This window comes from Amblyomma americanum, chromosome 2 (assembly GCF_052857255.1).
Source record: "Amblyomma americanum isolate KBUSLIRL-KWMA chromosome 2, ASM5285725v1, whole genome shotgun sequence".
Classification (NCBI taxonomy): domain Eukaryota; kingdom Metazoa; phylum Arthropoda; class Arachnida; order Ixodida; family Ixodidae; genus Amblyomma; species Amblyomma americanum.
In genome coordinates this window covers 93,988,823-94,006,744 of record NC_135498.1, presented here as the reverse complement: position 1 = coordinate 94,006,744, position 17,922 = coordinate 93,988,823, and the positions used below count along the sequence as shown (strand labels likewise).

Genomic DNA, 17,922 nt, shown 5'->3' with positions numbered 1-17,922 from the left:
CGCACGAATGGGCAATGCCCGAAGCCAAAAAGGCGCTTAAACCAAAAAGGAGAGCACCAAGAAATCAGCGATGGGAGCTCGGCCTGAGGCGCTCTACCATGCATAAATTTATTTTATTTATTTACTTGGACCTACCGTTGATCCCATTTAGGATTGCTGTAGGTGGGCGGGGCAACAATATCATGATTAAAAATAATAGGAACATTCAGTTGGAAAGCCGGTTAATGAGCAGTAACAAATAGGAACGATAAAAGCAGAAATACTAGAAATAACCAGTGAAGATACAGCAAAGCCTTTACGTAAATTAAAAGAAATAAGTCCAAATGTGGCTACAATCAGGTTGCATCACGTGAGTAGTGACAAATAAACGAAGTAGCACGAAAAAACTATGAACAAAATCTAGATAGACTGCGCCTTGTAAGTACACTGCAAGCAAACAGAATACAGTGTGAGCTTAAATAACTAGTCTCTCCAGCTCCACTGCTGTAACGCGTTGGACTGCAAGGGACACTAACCCAATAATCAATATGCCAATATTTTATTTATTTATTTATTTACAGAATACTGCAGGCCCTTCTGGGCCCTAGCAGGAGGGGCAATACAGTGCAACATGAATATACAAAAAACACTGAAAGAAAATTTAAAACACAAAGCAAAATAAGTTTGATGGCGTCAATCTTCTATTTATTCAATGGAATCTATGTCACATAGTGCTGTTAAAGGTAAAGTATTCCATTCAGTTACGGTGCGAGGGAAGAAGGAGTATTTAAATAGGTTAGTTCTGGCGGTGAATGGCGTTAGTGAATCAGAGTGGCGATGTCTTGTTGGTCGTGGAGCGGAAAATGGCTTGACGTAGGGATCCGGGCACATTGACAACTTGTTATGTTTGAGAAGGAAAAGAAATTTTAATCTGAGAATTTTACGTCGTACCTGCAATGTTTGAATTCGGTGTGCTCGCATTATGGCAGTAGGTGAATCGGTTGAACGGTATTTTGAAAAGATGAATCGAATGGCCTTGCGCTGGATCATTTCAAGCGCTTGAAAGTTAGTTTTAGTAAATGGGTCCCAAACAATGCAAGCGTATTCTAACTTGGGTCTGATTAATGATGAATAGGCTAAAAATTTCAAGTCTGCAGGAGCATGCTTCAATTTGTGCTTGAGGACACAAAGTTTACGAAAACCTGATGCACATACGTTACCTATATGTTTGTTCCAGCTTAGATTATTAGTTATCGTCACGCCAAGATATTTATATTCAGTTACCTCCGAAAGTGGAAATGATGGAAGACCGTAAGGATATAAAAGGCTGTTTTTTTGGTTAATCTCATAAATACGGTTTTCTGAGCGTTAAGTTTCATGTCCCACTGGTTGCACCAATCCAGAATATTCTTTAGGTTTAAATTGAGTAATAGTTGGTCTTCACGACAAGTAATTACATTAAACAAAACACAGTCATCTGCAAATAGCCGGATTTGAACGGGATGAGTAACTACTTTTACAATGTCATTCACATATATTAAAAATAACAGGGGACCGAGGACACTTCCTTGGGGAACACCAGAAGAGACAGGCAGGCTGTTTGAATAATGGTCGTCAATACTAACAAACTGCTGTCGGTTAGATAAGTAAGCTGAAACCCAGTTAACTATAAAGTTCGGAAGACCAACTTGTTTAAGCTTGTCAATTAATTTAGAATGGGAGACGAGGTCAAATGCTTTACTAAAATTCATGAAAATAATATCAGCCTGGCCGGATTTATCAAGTACAGATGCAAAACTATGAACAACCGATGTTAGTTGAGTTACAGTAGAAAAGCCCTTCCTAAACCCGTGTTGAACGTTAGAAAGGATATTGTTATCGTCAAGAAAACCGATGATGTACTTGGCAACTATGTGTTCTAGTAATCTGCAACAGGTTGAAGTGAGAGAGATGGGACGATAATTTGATATCAGTGATGCGTCCCCTTTCTTTAGAACAGGAACAACACGTGCAGTTTTCCACTCTGAAGGAATCACAGCTGATGAAAGAGATGCGCAAAAAATAACAACCAGAAACTCGGAAAGCTTTTCGGCATACCGGCGCAAGAAAGCGTTTGGAATTTTATCAGGGCCTGGCGATGCTTTAGTTTTCAGGTTTAGCAGCAATTCAACAATGCCAGGTCTTGATATCGTAATAGAAGGCATAGTGGAGGGCGTTTCAAAAGAATAATGTTCACCACTTGCATTAGCAAAGACACTGTGGAAGTAGCGGTTAAATTGCGTAGCAATATCATTTTTATCTGTGAGAGGCTTGCCGTCGTGCATTATTCGGTCAATAGGTTTTTTCTTTTGACATAAGTGGTTCCGAAATTTTTCAGGTGAAGTTCGAATGAAATTAGGCAGTCTGTATTCAAAGTAATGACGTTTAGCGGACCTCACAGCTGCATTAAGGCATATTTGAAAAGACTGAATAATGAAACGACTGGCGCCTCCACGTTTCAAACGTTTCACTTTTCTTTTCAATTGCAGGACTTCACGTGTGATCCAGGGAGAAGCTTTGCGAGATTTTATTATTTTATTAGGGACAAAGTTCTCAAGGCAGTGATTGCACAGTGTTTTAAATTTATTCCATAGCTCATCAGCATTGCTGCCTCGGAAACTGCTGAGGCAAAAATCTAAATAATCCAACACGCTCTCATCTTTCGCACGCGAGAAGTCCTTTACATAGCACACTTTGGCCACAAGCTTTTTGCAAACAATATGGACAGGGAAGGAACAATATACCAAATCATGATCGGAAGTTTCCTGCTCAATTGAAACATGGTAGTCACTAATAGATCGGCTTACAAAGATAAGGTCAAGTAGAGAAGAAGTACAACCATGTACACGTGTTGGCTGCCTCACTACTTGCTGCAAGTCATGCCTCAACATAATATTAAATATGTGCTCTTCATGAGCAGCATGATCGGGATTGAGAAAGGGCTTGTCCCAGTTAATTGATGGAAGGTTTAAATCACCAATTAATAAGATTCTGTCATGATAAAAATCATTCATGAAATCAGACAGTTCACGTAGAAACTGCGTAGGGGAATTGGGAGCTCTGTAAACTGCAATTACTAGAAAGGACCGCCCAAAACAAGAAAGTTTTAACGCGAGGCTTTCATGCCTTTCAATTTGAGTTAGGAAAGAAGTGTCGATGCCATGTTTTACGAGTACGGCAACACCGCCTCCTCTGGTAGATCTGTCCCGACGGAACACCCGGTAAAGGGGAGGGAAAACATCTCCATCATCAATTCCTTCGTGCAGCCAAGTCTCTGTGATTACAACAATGTGTGGCTGATACCCTAGAATTATGGATTCAAGATGATCGCTTTTATTTACCACGCTGCGCGCGTAAACCGTACACCGACGGTTTCACGCGTAAGGCCCGTTTCACATGCTGCGACTGGACCGAAAATATGCGGTGTAGTCGGTGAGGCCGCAGTGCGATTTTCGGTCCCTGCTTTCACATGCGACACCGACACAACGAATTCGGTCAGAGGAATAGGCAAGGTTCCTTGATGTTTGCATAGGCAACCCATTATTAATCGCGACAGAAACATCACGCAGAATGTGTTAATGATTTTATGACCAGCGTACTTTTAGATGCAATGCATTATTCCGTATGTTTTGATTAGAATAAACACTTTTGCTTCCACCGCGGTAACAGTTCCCACGTGACCGCACGCAGTCTCGGCGCTCCCCAATGGTCAGTCGCAGAGCGAACACACCGACGCTGCGACTGAATTCCAACCGGACGGAACTCGATCGCAAGCCGTCTGCGACTAGACCGACGGCCCTCCGCAGTCGCATACCGACAGAATTCGCAGTGTCGCAGGCGAAAATCGCATGCATGTGAAACGGGCCTAACACGGAAGCGATCGCGGTAACGTGTGCATGTTGCGTTTTACAGCTGCAACTGTGGGAGGGAATTTTCTCCCTCCCAAAGTTGCAGCTGTGCAGCGTCTGGCCCTGAGGCCCACTTGGACCTGAGTGGGGGTGTACTTCCCTAGAGTTCAGGCTTAAAATAGGTGGTTTGATTTGGTTTTAGGGTGTTTAACGTCCCAAAGCGACTCACGCTATTTTAGACGCCGTAGTGAAGGGCTGCGGAAATTTCGGCCACCTGTGGTTTTTTAACGTGCACTGACATCGCACAGTACACAGGCCTCTAGAATTTTGCCTCCATAGAAATCCGACCGCACCGGCCGGGATCGAACCCGCGTCTTTCGGGCCAACAGCCGAGCGCCATAACCACTCAGCCACCGCGGCGGCTTTAAAATAGGTGGGGGAAGGGGGTACCGGAGGGGAAGATATCTGGACTGCTGTGCGTAAGAAAGAGCAGTTGACAAAACCATGTAGGATGTGAACCACTGCTGTTCGATTTAAAAGTAAAATAGAGAAAATAATTTACATGTCGGATATGGGCTGGTTAGGCACTCTCATGTCTACTGATACTTTAGCTATTTTAAGTCGCGTGCTATACAAGGAGTCGCGCTCGGCTATCGTGCTTGCGAATCAAGGCCCCATAAAGATACATATACGACAGCCTAATTCTTTTTTCCAAGCAGTCGATATCAGTGTGAGCATGAGCTGACGCGGGCTTAGTGTTAAACAGTTTAGTTTTATTCCATTACAGTTTTCAACAGTACTATTCCATGAGCGGTAGTTAAGAAAGGGCGAATGAACTAGAAATAACTAGAAAAATGGCATAGAACAATTAATTGTCGTTGAAGTAAAGGCGTGGGTTACTGTATCACTTGTATGTAATAATGAAGTAATTGCTCATTAGCATCCACCCAAGCGCAGCCATACGGCTACAAATAAAAGCTATACAGCTTGCTCACAAACTTCGCCGTTGAAGAAAAATTTGTCCTGGTCCGGGGTACGAACCCGGGACCCCCGTTACCAGAGCACTCGCTCTTTGGTATACACCACTGAGTAATTACTTTCTTATTACAAACCTACTTCGCCTTGGCGGATTCTCCTACAACATCTGGCCAACACTGTTCCCACTTCGAGTTACTGACCAATTCGCTCTCGCCCTACCATATGCAGGCCGTCTCGGTTTCCTCATTTGGTAGATCCCCTGCTCCGGTAAAGCGGTGGTCCCGGGTTCGAACCCTGGACCAGGACGAATTTTTCTTTAACTGCAAACTTTCTGTGGAAGCTGTATAGCTTTTCTTCGTTGACGTATGGCTGCACTTGGGTGGATGCCAGTGAGTAATTACACCCTTATTACAAATCTATTCCTCCTTGGGGGAGTCTCCTAAAACACTAAAACATTTCACTCGTAGTTTCAGACTTCAAGAAGACTCATGGCACACGACGGCAGAAACACTTGCCAATCAAAAACGCTTATTGCAAATCCGGCTCTTAGTTTGCTCACGACAGTTGTATAGGCGAACTTCGGCGGCAAAGATTTGAGAGACCGAAAATAGCGAGTCAAAGCAGGATCGGCAGGCAATAAAAAATTATACTTACGACTTTGGTGACGCCATCGCGCCACCAGGTGTTTCGTGAAACGTCAAGAATCTCTCTGTGGAAGCTGTTTCATAACGTGCAAAAGGAAATCTGCTTTATCCCATTTTGCTCTAAGCAACATGCATCTTTTCGACATATATCGTAAAAAATGCGTCCGATAAGCAGCAAATGCAACACGCCTCGTTATGAAGTATTGGCACATTACTCGCAATACTATACTACGCCGCGACCTCAGAATACTACAGCGACGGGAGTAGCGCAGGTTGTTAACCTAGGTAACTGTTCTTGCTACTCCGTGAAAAGAATTTCGTTCCTTCCAGCGTCGACAACACATTAATTCCCATCAAACGCTGCCACCGTAGCGCCTAAATCCTGGCAACTCAGGAAGGATGGAGTCAAAACACGGCAAGAAATCTTGAACACATTAGTGTCCTGAACAATAGCGCATTACCATTACCCCTTCAGAGCCTCAGTGGTAAAGGCGTGAAGGAACACTGCATTGCACACACGACTGGAAACATAGGCAGCACTCGCATTTTATGTACGCAGTTCAGTTTTGTGACGCCGAGCTGCATGCAAGCAGTGACTCCAGACCACCACAAGTGAAATTTATAGCGATGTTCCAATCAGTCGCAAGCAGAACAACGAAAATGAGAGAGAGAGCGCTCACCGAGATTCGCAGCCCCTTCCTCCTGCTCTTCTTCTCCTTCCTGGAAGCGTGTGCACGCGGCCAGCCAGCGCTGAACCGATCACGTCTTGGCGCAAACGCTGCGAGAGCCAAAGCGCCGGCACGGAAGCACTTATAAGGCATGCGACGAAGGCCGTGCTCAGGTTTTTATGAGAAACAGGCCTGGACACCCGTCTGGGACCACCTGTGCACTACCTACACGGTTTACACAGCGTATTGCGTTAGTGCCTACACAGTGACAGCTCTGACATCATGCGTGAATGAGTATGCACATTTGTGTTTTGATGGAGCCACTACTCCAGCATGTATTAATTACATGCGTCGGTGTTTGTTCAAGACATGAATTTCAAATGCGTCTAATCACCGCGATGCGAGTGCCAGCCAGCTTGTGTGTGGACATCACCCTTGAAACTCATTGTATTATGCCATCATCAACCTTCATTCGCTTTTTCCCTTTCCTCTCCTTCCCCTTTCCTCCAGTGTGGAGTAGCAGGCCAGGGTCATGTCACCACCAGCCACCTCTCCTCCTTTCCTCTAATTAAAATTCCTTTCTCTTTCTCCCACGAATAAATTAAGGCATGCATGTCAAAGCGAATGGTACTGGATTTAGCTCCCGTGCTTTCGAGGCAGCAAAAGAAGCTTTAGAACGAGTGATGAAACATTCTCATTTCGGAATGGTTTATAATTATACTTCAGCGATTGAAAATAACCCATTGAGTCCACTTGTAAGGGGCTTGATGACACTGCAACTGGCCAGCGGATGAGCATGGGAGTGTGGCGGTAGAATATAATGCGGTGCCGGTATCGTTTAGTTATTTTCACGACCATCGGAGCGATCAGTTTTCTGTACTGTGGAATGGACATTGAGCTTAATCCTGCAGTTTCTCCTGTGCTACGCGCACAACCCAGTGCCCAATATGGTGGCGCCTTGGACCTTTTTTTGAATAAACCTATACGCCACGATGATTATCATCGCGAGCATGCACGCTGACCCGGTGGGAGAGCGACCCGACTCTGTTTTAAGCGGACACCGCTAGGAGGCCTTCAGTGGCGCCTCTACAGGCCATGCACGGGGACTATAGCTGAGGCCAAGAAAAATGGTCGTGGCCAGCGCAGGCATGTAATCAAGCAGAACAGCTGACCTATGGTCGTTAAGGGTGACGTAAAGAATTCCGAGGGAAGGCAATGCAATAGGGGCCGGTAGAAAGTCAGGTGAGCGCATGGAGAATAGAAAGTTTGCTTGTACTGAGTGGCCGTAGCAGACGTAGAATAAGGCTGAATGGACGTATGTGGGAGAGGCCCTTCTCCTGCAGTTAACGTCTTTGGGAAGATGATGGTAGCAATAGCGATGCGATTTATCACGGAGGAAGTGCCTGTACAGCTGTCTTTGTAAAGAAAACTCAGGCTCTTCGCGTATACATTCTGGTCCAGAACAGACTACAATTACAGTGCCCTTCTCCACACCCACGGACTCACAACGTTGCTCACGACTGAGCCAACAAGGGTCGGTTAGCCCGAATCACGAGACTACACTGGAAAACATTCGCCAGTATTTTCGGTCACCGGCTCTCCTGTATAACTTTCGTAGTGGCAAGCAGGCGAACGCCTCGTACCGAAGCGACATACAGGGACACCACATAAGCTACGGGGTACAAAAATTGGGGACCATACACGCAATATTTTTGATCATTGAGTTTTCTGCAGACACTCATCACGACATCCGACGCAAGTTATCTACCTTGCAAAAGATTTCGGAAAACGCTTTTCGCCCACTGATTTTCGGCGATCGCTGCAAGGCCGTTCTCGACGGCAAGTACAGCTTTTCCAGTGCTTTAGAAGGGCCCTTGATGCGCATGGAAGTTTTTTCTGTAAGAAACAGAAAATGGTTGCTCGAGGGTAGGTCAGGACAGCAACATGTCTGGAGATTATTATTTTTAACCCATGTGTGCCATAGCAGCTGAGAAGTTGCTGTGTGCACGGATGAAATGCCGTGGCGCAAGATGATTCCCCGCGGTGCTACCCTTGGGGACTGCTCTTGAGGGCGTCGCCCTGTCACAGGAGCGGACATGGGATGGCCATGGGTGAAGAAGACACTCGAAGAACGAAAGGAAAACAAAGCTGGCATTGCACGTGCGCTGCTGAGATCACGTGATACGAGAAGTCGAAGAAGGAGGATCGCCAAAGACGGCTGACGTGTTCTACTCGCCCATGTCCGGCACAGCGCTCAAGATGCCCCGACAGCCCCGTGAGTGCATGGTGCAGGCGCACTCGACGTGGATGCCTCGCCGCAGAGCCCGCTTGCGCATTACTGTTCACACATTGAGGAGTAGCCGCTGCGCTTGCTCCTATTAGCTCGGTCTACAGCTCCGCTAAATGTTCGTGCATAATAATAATAATTGGTTTTTTGGGGGAAAGGAAATGGCGCAGTACCTGTCTCATATATCGTTCGACACCTGAACCACGCTGTAAGGGAAGGGATAAAAGAGGGAGTGAAAGAAGAAAGGAAGAAGAGGTGCCGTAGTGGAGGGCTCCGGAATAATTTCGACCACCTGGGGATCTTTAAATGTTCGTGCCGATAGCATAATTTCGCGTGCTCCGCGAGCAATCTGAGTGTAAGTCAGAGCGCTATTACTGGAAAGGAACCGCCCTTTAATCACTGCCCCTCTGCGGCCTGTGACATTCTTTATCTTTGTATCGAACGGCTTCTGTTGTGCTCGTCACCTTCCACAGGAACACTTACTCTCTTTTTTCTTCCTTCCTTCCTTCTTTCTTGCTTTCTTTCTTCTGCTTTATTGCCTTCCTTTTATTCATTCCCACCATCACTCTTCTTTCCTTTATTACGTTCCTTCTGTATTTTTTCCTACTTTCGTACACTTTCATCAGGGCGAACCTTTTACGCTTTCCTCGTCGAAGCTCTGTGTGGATTGTCTTAGCTAAAGACACTTATTTTCCTATGACCTAGAAGTACCATTCTTTTAACACTGTTTACCTTCAAGGACTGGTTCGCCGTTTAAGTTCTCCACCTTAGCACATGCAGCGTGACTGCTTTGCTTTGTAATCTACAACAAGGTGGCTGAAAAAAAAACACGCCTGTATTGATCTTCATAAACGTTGCCTTATCGAGCATATGAAACAAGATGCAATTGCCGATCCTCTAATGACTACTTGAGATAAGATCATGGAACAAAAGAAAACTGTTAGCCTTTAATGGGATAACTACTCGATCGTATAGGCAACATCTAGCTACCCTTCACTTCCTGAGGCTCAATTCTGCCAGCATGCACTGCAGCATTTTCCTGTTGGCTCCCTGTGCAGAGGGCCGGTCGTGGGGTCACAAGCTGACGTCGTCCCTGGCCGGCTACGGGCGCCGCCTGGAGTCAATGTCGACCATCATGAAGCCCCGGACGAACCCTCGCAGGAAGTCCGGCGGAGACTTCCACACCACTTTCTCCGCGCTGTACCCAAGGCAAGGCAGGCGCCGCGTCGTCGCCATGCGCGCTGCGCCAGAGGTCGAGCAGTGTTCGGAACCTGGACGTGCCTTGTGTTAGACATCTTTTCAAAGGCAGGAAAAACTATCACGCAGTCATTCAACAGACTGCATCAGCTATCTCGCTCGCTAAAACGTGACAAGTTGCGGCAGAAGTCGAACTTTTTCTTCAGAAGTGATTTCGAGCAGGCTGTTGAAATTCAACTTATAGTCAGCGTCCGTTGTTTGTTTCTCCAGATGCTTACACTGGAACAAGCAGGAATAGTATTCGAATTCATGCTCTAGAAGGCTTGTAACGAATCGCTTCTGCTGGTCGTAATACATGCCCGACTCCTGCATTCTGCGAAGCCAAGTGAGGTTTGGCGGTTCATGTTCAGTTGATGTCAAACCCTTTATACTCTATTAAAATCTTCATCCAGTCCGTTATTAGCACATCTAGTACACACTCGACAAGCAAGAGCCCGCTGCTGAACCCGCCTTATAAGCTCCTCTCACCGTAGGCATGGGTGTACGGCAAGCGATTTAATAAGGTGTGTCCTCTTATGCACAGCATGGACTTCAGCGACTCGCTGTGGGACGACCGCAGCCCGCTGGAGCAGCTCCTTCTGACGGGCCTGTGCTTCGGTCTGTTCCTGCTGATGATCAGCGCCACGTACTTGGCCTACTTCGCGCAGACGTACAACCTGCCCGGCCGACGCCACGTCTTCGGCATGGAGTTCGACGTCTGCACCAAAGAGGTCTGCGTCGAGCACGGTACGCGGCTCTGCGGACCCGGAAACCCAATGACTTCACTGATCCTTCTCGTACCCAAAGCAATAAAAAAATGATTATTCGAACCACCATTACTTTAAATCGAATGGGAGCACCTCTCAGTGACACGTTCTAATTACTGCGTCACTTTCACCCATTTTCCCGCTGTCAGCCATAGTTTGGTACAAGCACGGCTTGTACTGCCTGTACACCTGTATAATTTGTGTAATAGGCGACACCGATTGATTACGGTGGAGCCGACGTCCAGTTGGTTTGCACTAGCACTGCACTAGTACTACTTACAAATGTCACGTGACGTTAGCCAACAGCGCGTAGCTTTGAACGCAATGTGGCGTAGTCGCCGATGGGCCGTCGGGTGCCCACAATGTGAGCCGTTCGCCACTTTAGTGCAGTTAGCTAGAGGGACAGTGCTGTTCGTAAAATAGTTACACAACACAGTGCCAGCGAGACGCTCCCTTCCTCCCTTTCCCCCAGAACTTGTGATAGCACTTTTCAGACGATGCTCTCACCCACGCATGTGGTGCCTGCTGTTGTACTCGTGCAATGTTTCCTTCTCGCTCTACTCATAGAGAGACAGATGCGGAGGAGGGGCACTTTCTAATGGTTCTGCAATGCACTCTTCCAGTGGAGGACAGCCTAGACTATTTGTAAACATTGGCTGAAAGTGCCGCGTTTTCGCTCAAAGCTGTCCCTGCATTAAAAAAAAATCGGGTAATAGCAGACCAGATACATAACATCATATCTCTATCCTAAAAGCGCGATCGAGAGTTCATAATTTTCGGCCTTGAATGTGGCATATATCACGCACGCATTCATAGCATCTCGAGATTATCGGTTCCCGGAGCATCGTAAAATTGCATCAGAACACCCGCAGCTTCTGTCCGTACAAACTCTGCCCTCCGAACTCACGCTCAGCGCTCCTCACCACATCGTTGCTCCAGCGCGGGTAAGGCAGGGATTGTGACGTGTGCCATGGAGTGACGCGATTTGATGGACGTCGCTTTTCGCTCTCCGCAAGCGTGTGATTTTTGAATGGCGCGAGAGATGGCCCAAGTTTCTTGAGCCGCGGCAGCTGGGGTATTCGCGCTTTCTAAATTCTAAAAACTGATATGGTTATTATTGAGGGAAGGCTACACGCCTCTCAATAAATAAGCACTTTAACAGTATTAGTTAGAGTGCCTACTATTCTATATTATAGTTTACCAGCCTGCTAGTTAGCACCTCTTCGCTGTAATCTCTTAGCTAATGCTGCAGCACTTCTTAGCTTATGCACTACACCACTGATAATGGTATGCCGAAAAAAGTGTTCATCTAACTCAAGGCCTATATTTAAAAGTAACTGACGATCTAAAGCAAACCCTGTGTACCTGGTTCGCGTAGCTTTTTGCGGGAACAATAAAATGCGCAGCCACTTATTCACCATGCTGCGAATGTGCCTACAAGCCAACAAATGCAGCTCGCAAGCTTCTGTCCTCGAATAACGGCATGTCATCCTTCTTTGTGTCTGCTAGTTATTAACAATGCATGCCTGCAAGCAATACCACGCATAGCGGTGCCAGTTTGTCTTCTCTGTCTGGTCATTCTGTATTCTCGGCAGCAGCCTAGACTTAAGTGGAACATGCCTCGAGGGTTAATGAAACGTAGTTACAGTCATGCGCGACACTGACGTTGCTATATATGTATACCACGCAGAGCGAGACAGTTCCCGCTTGCTGTACGAAGCTACCGGTAGCAGTGAGGTGGTATAAATGAGTGCCCCTGCTTCGTTCCTTGACACTGCCGGCCTCTGTTTCTCCCTATAGCATGCATTCACCGACTCACTTCCCCGCAATGTACGCTGACGTTCTCTTCTTCCCTGGCAAACCCTGACTTCCGTATCCCTGCCTCGCCAACATGCTCCGACATTTCCTGCTTTCAAGACATGCCCTGACATTTCCCCGGCTCCCTTTTTCGGCTGCATGCTCAGAATTTCCAACCGTTCCTGTGTATCTGCAGGCATGCCCTGATATTCGTCTCCTCTCTTCCCGGCATGTGCTCGCACTCCCAGTCTCCTTTTCCTGCCCGCGTGCATACCATGCCATTCCCTAGCCGCGTTTACATGAATGCGACACAAGTCGACTCCAGCCCACTTTTAGATGGAAAGTGAAAAACGTCGAGGAAGAGAGCAGAGGACGAGTCACGCTTCTTCTCCTTCTCAAAACCCGCTCTTTCTCTCAAGAAGTGCACTGAAGTCGACTTCAGAGGCATTCATGTAACTGCGGCTCCTGTCTCCCTGTCTCGCCTCCAGCGCGCCTGCTCGAGTCGACGCTGAACCGTTCGGCCGAGCCATGCGGCCACTTCTACGAGTACGCGTGCCACCGATGGCCCCGCACTGTCGCCGCGGGCCTCGCCGAGAACACCAGCAACGTGTGGACGCTGCTCCGGAGGAACGCCATCGCCGAGCTGGAGGGTGAGCGCTCCACGCCGCCCCGTCCGCCGTGTCGGGGACCATTTGCTTTCTCAGAGCTATGCTCGAAGGTGACATTGCGCTCATTACAAAAACGTTCATGTAAGGTAAGCAAAAAACGATGGTATGGACAAAGAGATTAGGAATTTTTGTCTACGGCTCAGCACCTATATCCCGCCCGTCTCCCTGCTCTCTTCCTCTATGCTTTAGTGTCAATTTTTTTTTATAGCCAAAGTCATGTTTACACTAGTAGTGCCACGGTTCTGATGTCCGGATTGAAGGTTTAATGCTGTTATGTTGGTATTATAGGAGTAGTCAGGATGAAAATCTTATAGCGCAATTTTGTAAAGCCTCAGTGCGTTACCTCGGTAAGAGCGCCTGATCGGAGATGCATGTTCTACCCTCACCTGATGCCGATTTATGCAAGTAACTTTACGTGCCGTATTGCATGTCGTAGGTGACGGCACAGAAATCCGAGAGATCTGTTTGCTTATCATATGACGCTATTTATACGAGTATGCCAGGAAAGATCGCTGCTAAAGGTTACTCCAAGTTACATATAAGATTGTACAAGTTCAACAGCGAAGGTGATGATAATGTGCAACCGGCTGTTGGCGACGGCGAAACGAGACAGCTTTGTATTGGTTCGCGTTTAGTTTCGTCAGCCATTAGTCACACCTACTCTGAACGTGTTTAAGATAATTTTCAAGAGCGAACCCTTCATTTTGGATGCTTTGATGAATGGCTGATGTATAATAGGGAAAAGTGGAGCAAGGACAGAGCATTCTTATATTGTGGGACGCCTGATGTTACAGCAAGGGAGGTTGAATTTTTGTTCTTAACGAAAACTGGGAGTGGTTAGTTCGAGATTTCTCGATTCATGTGAAGACGTTAGGGTGTCGAATGAGCTGCTCTAGCTTTATCTAGCTTTATTAGTAAACGTTCGTGAGTTAAAAATGGCAAAAGGCTTATGGATTATGCAAAAGGCTTTTGCATAATCTAAATAAATGGCGTCAGTTTTGTTATAACGATTAATATTAGCAGTACTAGCCGGTAAAGCCCAGAAACGTTCGGACTTAGAGGGCTTTTGGACGCCTGGATCTTGTCCACAGCTTTTTTTTTTTTTCAAGGGTTGAGGTACTTCTTGTTTGGAGTCATTGCCTAGAAAGCATATGGTGGGAGTCTAAACCCAGTTTCGCTTTTTTGTGCTTGATTGTGATCGTGGCAGCTCTCAACCGACAGAACAACAGTTCAAAGTTCTCAGTGTGTTCCTCCCAGGTTTAAATCGCAACCAGTACATCGTAAAAGTAGCGGCGTATGTGAGGGACGTCTCCTAGTAGTTTTTTTTCGTTATTTGCTCAAATAGAGCTGAAGCAGTTTTATTTCCATGCTGGATAAAGTTGAAGAGGTAGAGGCCTGAGTCGCATGGAAACGCCATGGCTCTCATCGACTGCGCGGGGCTATAAGTACCTACCAGTAGCGCATTCAGAAATCAAACTTCGAGAAGTGGTTGCGTCCGGTGGCTTTGCCTAACATTGTCGGCACGAAGTATCGGTTCACACTCGGCGATGAAAGTCATGCCGAGCTTATATGTAAGTGTATACACAAATGGATCGTGCCATCCTTCTTTCTTACGATCGAAATTGGTGAGTGGCACAGTGATTTAGATTTCTCTATAAGTCCAAAGTTTAGGGAATTTCATAAGTTTGAGTAGAGAGGTCAACTCCATCCGGACCAGAAGGAAATTATCTCATCCATGAGGTTCCTGTGAAAGCTGCATACCTTTCTTCTGTATCTGTACGGCTGCGTTTGGGTGGGAGGTAACGAGTAATTACTACTTTATGATTTGTCTTTAATTCCAAGGCGCAGCATTTCAGAGATGGGGTGTTCTTGCTGCTTTTTTTTATTGTATAACGGTTGTTGTTGCTTTTGCTGAATTCCTGCGCTTCCATATTCGACTTATCTTATCAACCCACTCCTGTATGGGCTTTTACTGGCCTGCAGTACGACTGAATAAATAAACGAATATCATGGGCTTCTTATTCGACTGCTTTCTTCAGGGCAAATGCAATCGATAACTGTTGTACTTGAACAGAAGTATCAGTGCTGATCTTGAGTCGGATCTGAACGGAGTCAGCTTGACCAGGTGAATAAAAAAAGTCATTAGGACAGTACCTTGTCCGCCTTCCGTCGCTGCTCGGTAGTGAGCTCGGATGACATGCCGACATCTCCCTCATCCTTAGTTTGGTGCAGCATCGGGTGGGGAGCACTTTCCGGCACTTCTCCATCGTATACTGAGTGGTCATGGAAGCTACCGATAACCGTGGCACGCCAATCACTCGTTCCTGGTAGTTCATCGACATGCTGATCCGAGAAATCTTCACCCTGTGGCCGGGGTCGGCGACAAATAGCCGGCGTTGTTTCAAAGCGAAAGCCTTGCTAATCGTGTTGAGAGAAAAGCCAGCGGCATCTGTATGTATGTGGAGATGCTGCAAAAAAAGGGTTTTATCCACGCCATAGTCCGAGAGATTACGTGAGATTAAGTTGGCTTACGGCGTCCTGCGGTGATTACGGATGGATCATGGCGGATTGCGGTGGAATGGGAATGAATTGCGTTAGATTAAATTTTATTACGGCGAATTCTGCCCCATTGCGGAGCATTAAGAGTAGATTACGCTGAATTAAGTTGGATTAGAGTGGATTGTGGTGGATTAAGACTACTACATTGAATAAGTTAGAAGCACGGTGAATTAAGTTGGATTACAGTGGATTAAAAGTGGGTTATATGACAATTAGTTGCAATAAGGTTAATTAGGTTAGATTACGATGAATTGTGGTGGATTAAGATTGGAATACACCAGATTAAATTGCAGTAGGGTAGTTTAGGTTGGATTAAGAGTATATTGGTTCGGATTAAGTTGCACAAGGGTAGATAAGCTTTGATCATGGTTGATTGTGGTGGATTGCGGGTGATACTGGTGGACTGCGGTGGGTTAAAAGCGGATCACGTAGGATTTATTTGAATTTGCTTAAGTTAAGAGTGGATTACATTACATTAAGTTGGAGTATTATGGATTAAGTTGGATTATGGTGTACTGTGGTCAATGATGGGTGGATTGTGGCGGATTACGGTGCTTTTCGAGTGGATTAGGTGTATTTTGGATTAGGGGGATTAGGGTGCATTACGAGGATGACAGTGGATTTCTGGGTGGATCAAAAAGAAGCCAATGCTTTCGCCTTCACAGCATGTAAGTAGTCTTAAGTACTTTCCCTAGTTTTTTTTCTCTCGAATGTGTTATACGGTCATATTCAAGACCAAATCAGTTTATAGCACTCGGCCAGCAAAACACCGAGAACCTTGTCACGCCCAGCGAGCTCTGCATTCCCGAATTTATCGCAGTACGATTTTTGCCCCTGCTTGCCCCTCTTTCGTTTCTCTTGGATAGTAGCCTAGGCGTTCTCCAAGCGCTGTCACATCTTCGTCGCATGCTGGTATATATGCATTTGGTTTCTGTTGGCCCACAGGTATTTAAGAAGGCTCATCGCCCCCTTCCCCCACGTATCTTCCGTACTATAAACAGTTATAACGGTCCGACACATTGATGTCCCTCAAGTGACGGCCGCAGCATTTAAGGCACTCTTGACACATGCATCCTACTATGCGTTTCCGGGTGCAGTTGAGCCGTTCGACCAAGCCGCGCGCCTTTGGATGCTAGCGCGTGGTCAGCAGCGGTTTCACCCAGAGAAGTATGCTAATTCTGTCATAACGGTTAACATGAAGTATGGACCACATCGCTGATTACGTCGGTTCAACTCTGGAACACATTTCTAGTCAACAGGACGTAAGGTGATAGCCAAGCCATAGACTGCTATTCGCCAAACTAATTTTGTTTTCCTTTTTTACTATGTGCCTTCATGTTAGTATGATGATGAGTGCAATAACACCGTAACGCAGCTTTTGTATACAGCCGGTAGCGTTTAAAGAATGGAGAAGAAGAATCTACCGCATGTCCGGCCGGCGTGAAGTGGAAGCTTTCGTGGAACACTCCTCCGCAGTTGGCTTCCAAGCGCTACCATAAAAAAAAGAAGAATTAAAAAGAAATACTAGTGACTTCATGCTAGTTGGAATTCCGTGGAATAACACAGGACACACAGATGACCAGAAACCAGCAGATGTCCATGTGCGTGAAGAATATGCCACGCAGCATCATAAAGACTGTGTCGCCACAGCGTGAAATCAATTACGCGCTTTCACTTTCCCTGCTTTTCCTTCAGGCACCATGAACAACCTGATGAAGGAGCGCAACGAAGGCTCCAAGCTGGCACCCGTGCAGGAAACGGTGGCTCAGTTCTACGAGTCGTGCACCAACTGGAGTGAGTCACCATGACCACAGCAGCTGTCCCTGTGGTGGGCACTTGTGGGCAAGAAGTAGAGGCACCAAATGCTCTCTGTGTGTTCTCTCGTTGGAAGGATACTCAAGGCATTAGTAAACATCGATCTCCACCTAGTATTGGGCAAATGCTGCTAGGTAATATCTCGTGTTGTTTTGGTCCAGGTTTCGACAGCACTACGGTGGCTGGAGACGTGAGCTCAATTGTAAGGTCAAGGTAAAGTCACGTGAGGTCATGTGAAGCATGCAATAGTTGCACTAAAGTCGGTGCTTCGTCCTTTAGCTGATTAGATTGTAATCGTATATTTTGTCATTTTAATGCACCCCAAACAGGACGACAGCATGCTTCAAGAGCCAGAATGGCAAAAAAGAAAAATCAGCGGCAATTAAATTGCTTTGCTAAGACTGGCGTTGCAATAATTAACATGGACGAAAAAAGGACACACACAAGGCGCTTGTGTGCGTGTCCTTTTCTCGCGTTCAATTCCTGCTGCGCCAGCCTTCGCAAAGCATGTCTCATCAACTTGCCCAATGTTTTACGCTTCTTAATTATATCGCTGTTCTTTGCATGCCTGTCACTTGACAAGTTAACTCGCACCTCATAGTCCCCATTCGACTTTATGAACCTGAAATTAATGTCA

The 17,922-nt window shown here is 46.4% G+C and overlaps 1 protein-coding gene and 1 long non-coding RNA gene across 2 annotated transcripts; both read left to right on the top strand.

The window, feature by feature from the left end:
• Positions 1-8,346: 8,346 nt before the first annotated feature.
• On the top strand, positions 8,347-9,734 carry LOC144119895 (uncharacterized). Its single transcript, XR_013312414.1, has 2 exons — positions 8,347-8,431; positions 9,502-9,734. It is a non-coding gene; the product is annotated as an uncharacterized LOC144119895 (long non-coding RNA).
• A 490-nt stretch (positions 9,735-10,224) lies between these two features.
• Positions 10,225-17,278, top strand: LOC144119894 (membrane metallo-endopeptidase-like 1). Its single transcript, XM_077652405.1, has 3 exons — positions 10,225-10,426; positions 12,732-12,893; positions 17,166-17,278. Exons 1-3 carry the CDS (start codon positions 10,225-10,227, stop codon positions 17,276-17,278), a joined length of 477 nt encoding a protein of 158 aa, XP_077508531.1.
• The last annotated feature ends 644 nt before the right edge of the window (positions 17,279-17,922 follow it).

Bases quoted from the DNA above. Each gene is read 5' to 3' on its own strand.
- LOC144119894 (XM_077652405.1), top strand. From the start codon at position 10,225: ATGGACTTCAGCGACTCGCTGTGGGACGACCGCAGCCCGCTGGAGCAG. The intron at 10,427-12,731 runs GTACGCGGCTCT...TCTCGCCTCCAG, and splicing joins AGAGGTCTGCGTCGAGCACG to CGCGCCTGCTCGAGTCGACG. The intron at 12,894-17,165 runs GTGAGCGCTCCA...CTTTTCCTTCAG, and splicing joins CGCCATCGCCGAGCTGGAGG to GCACCATGAACAACCTGATG.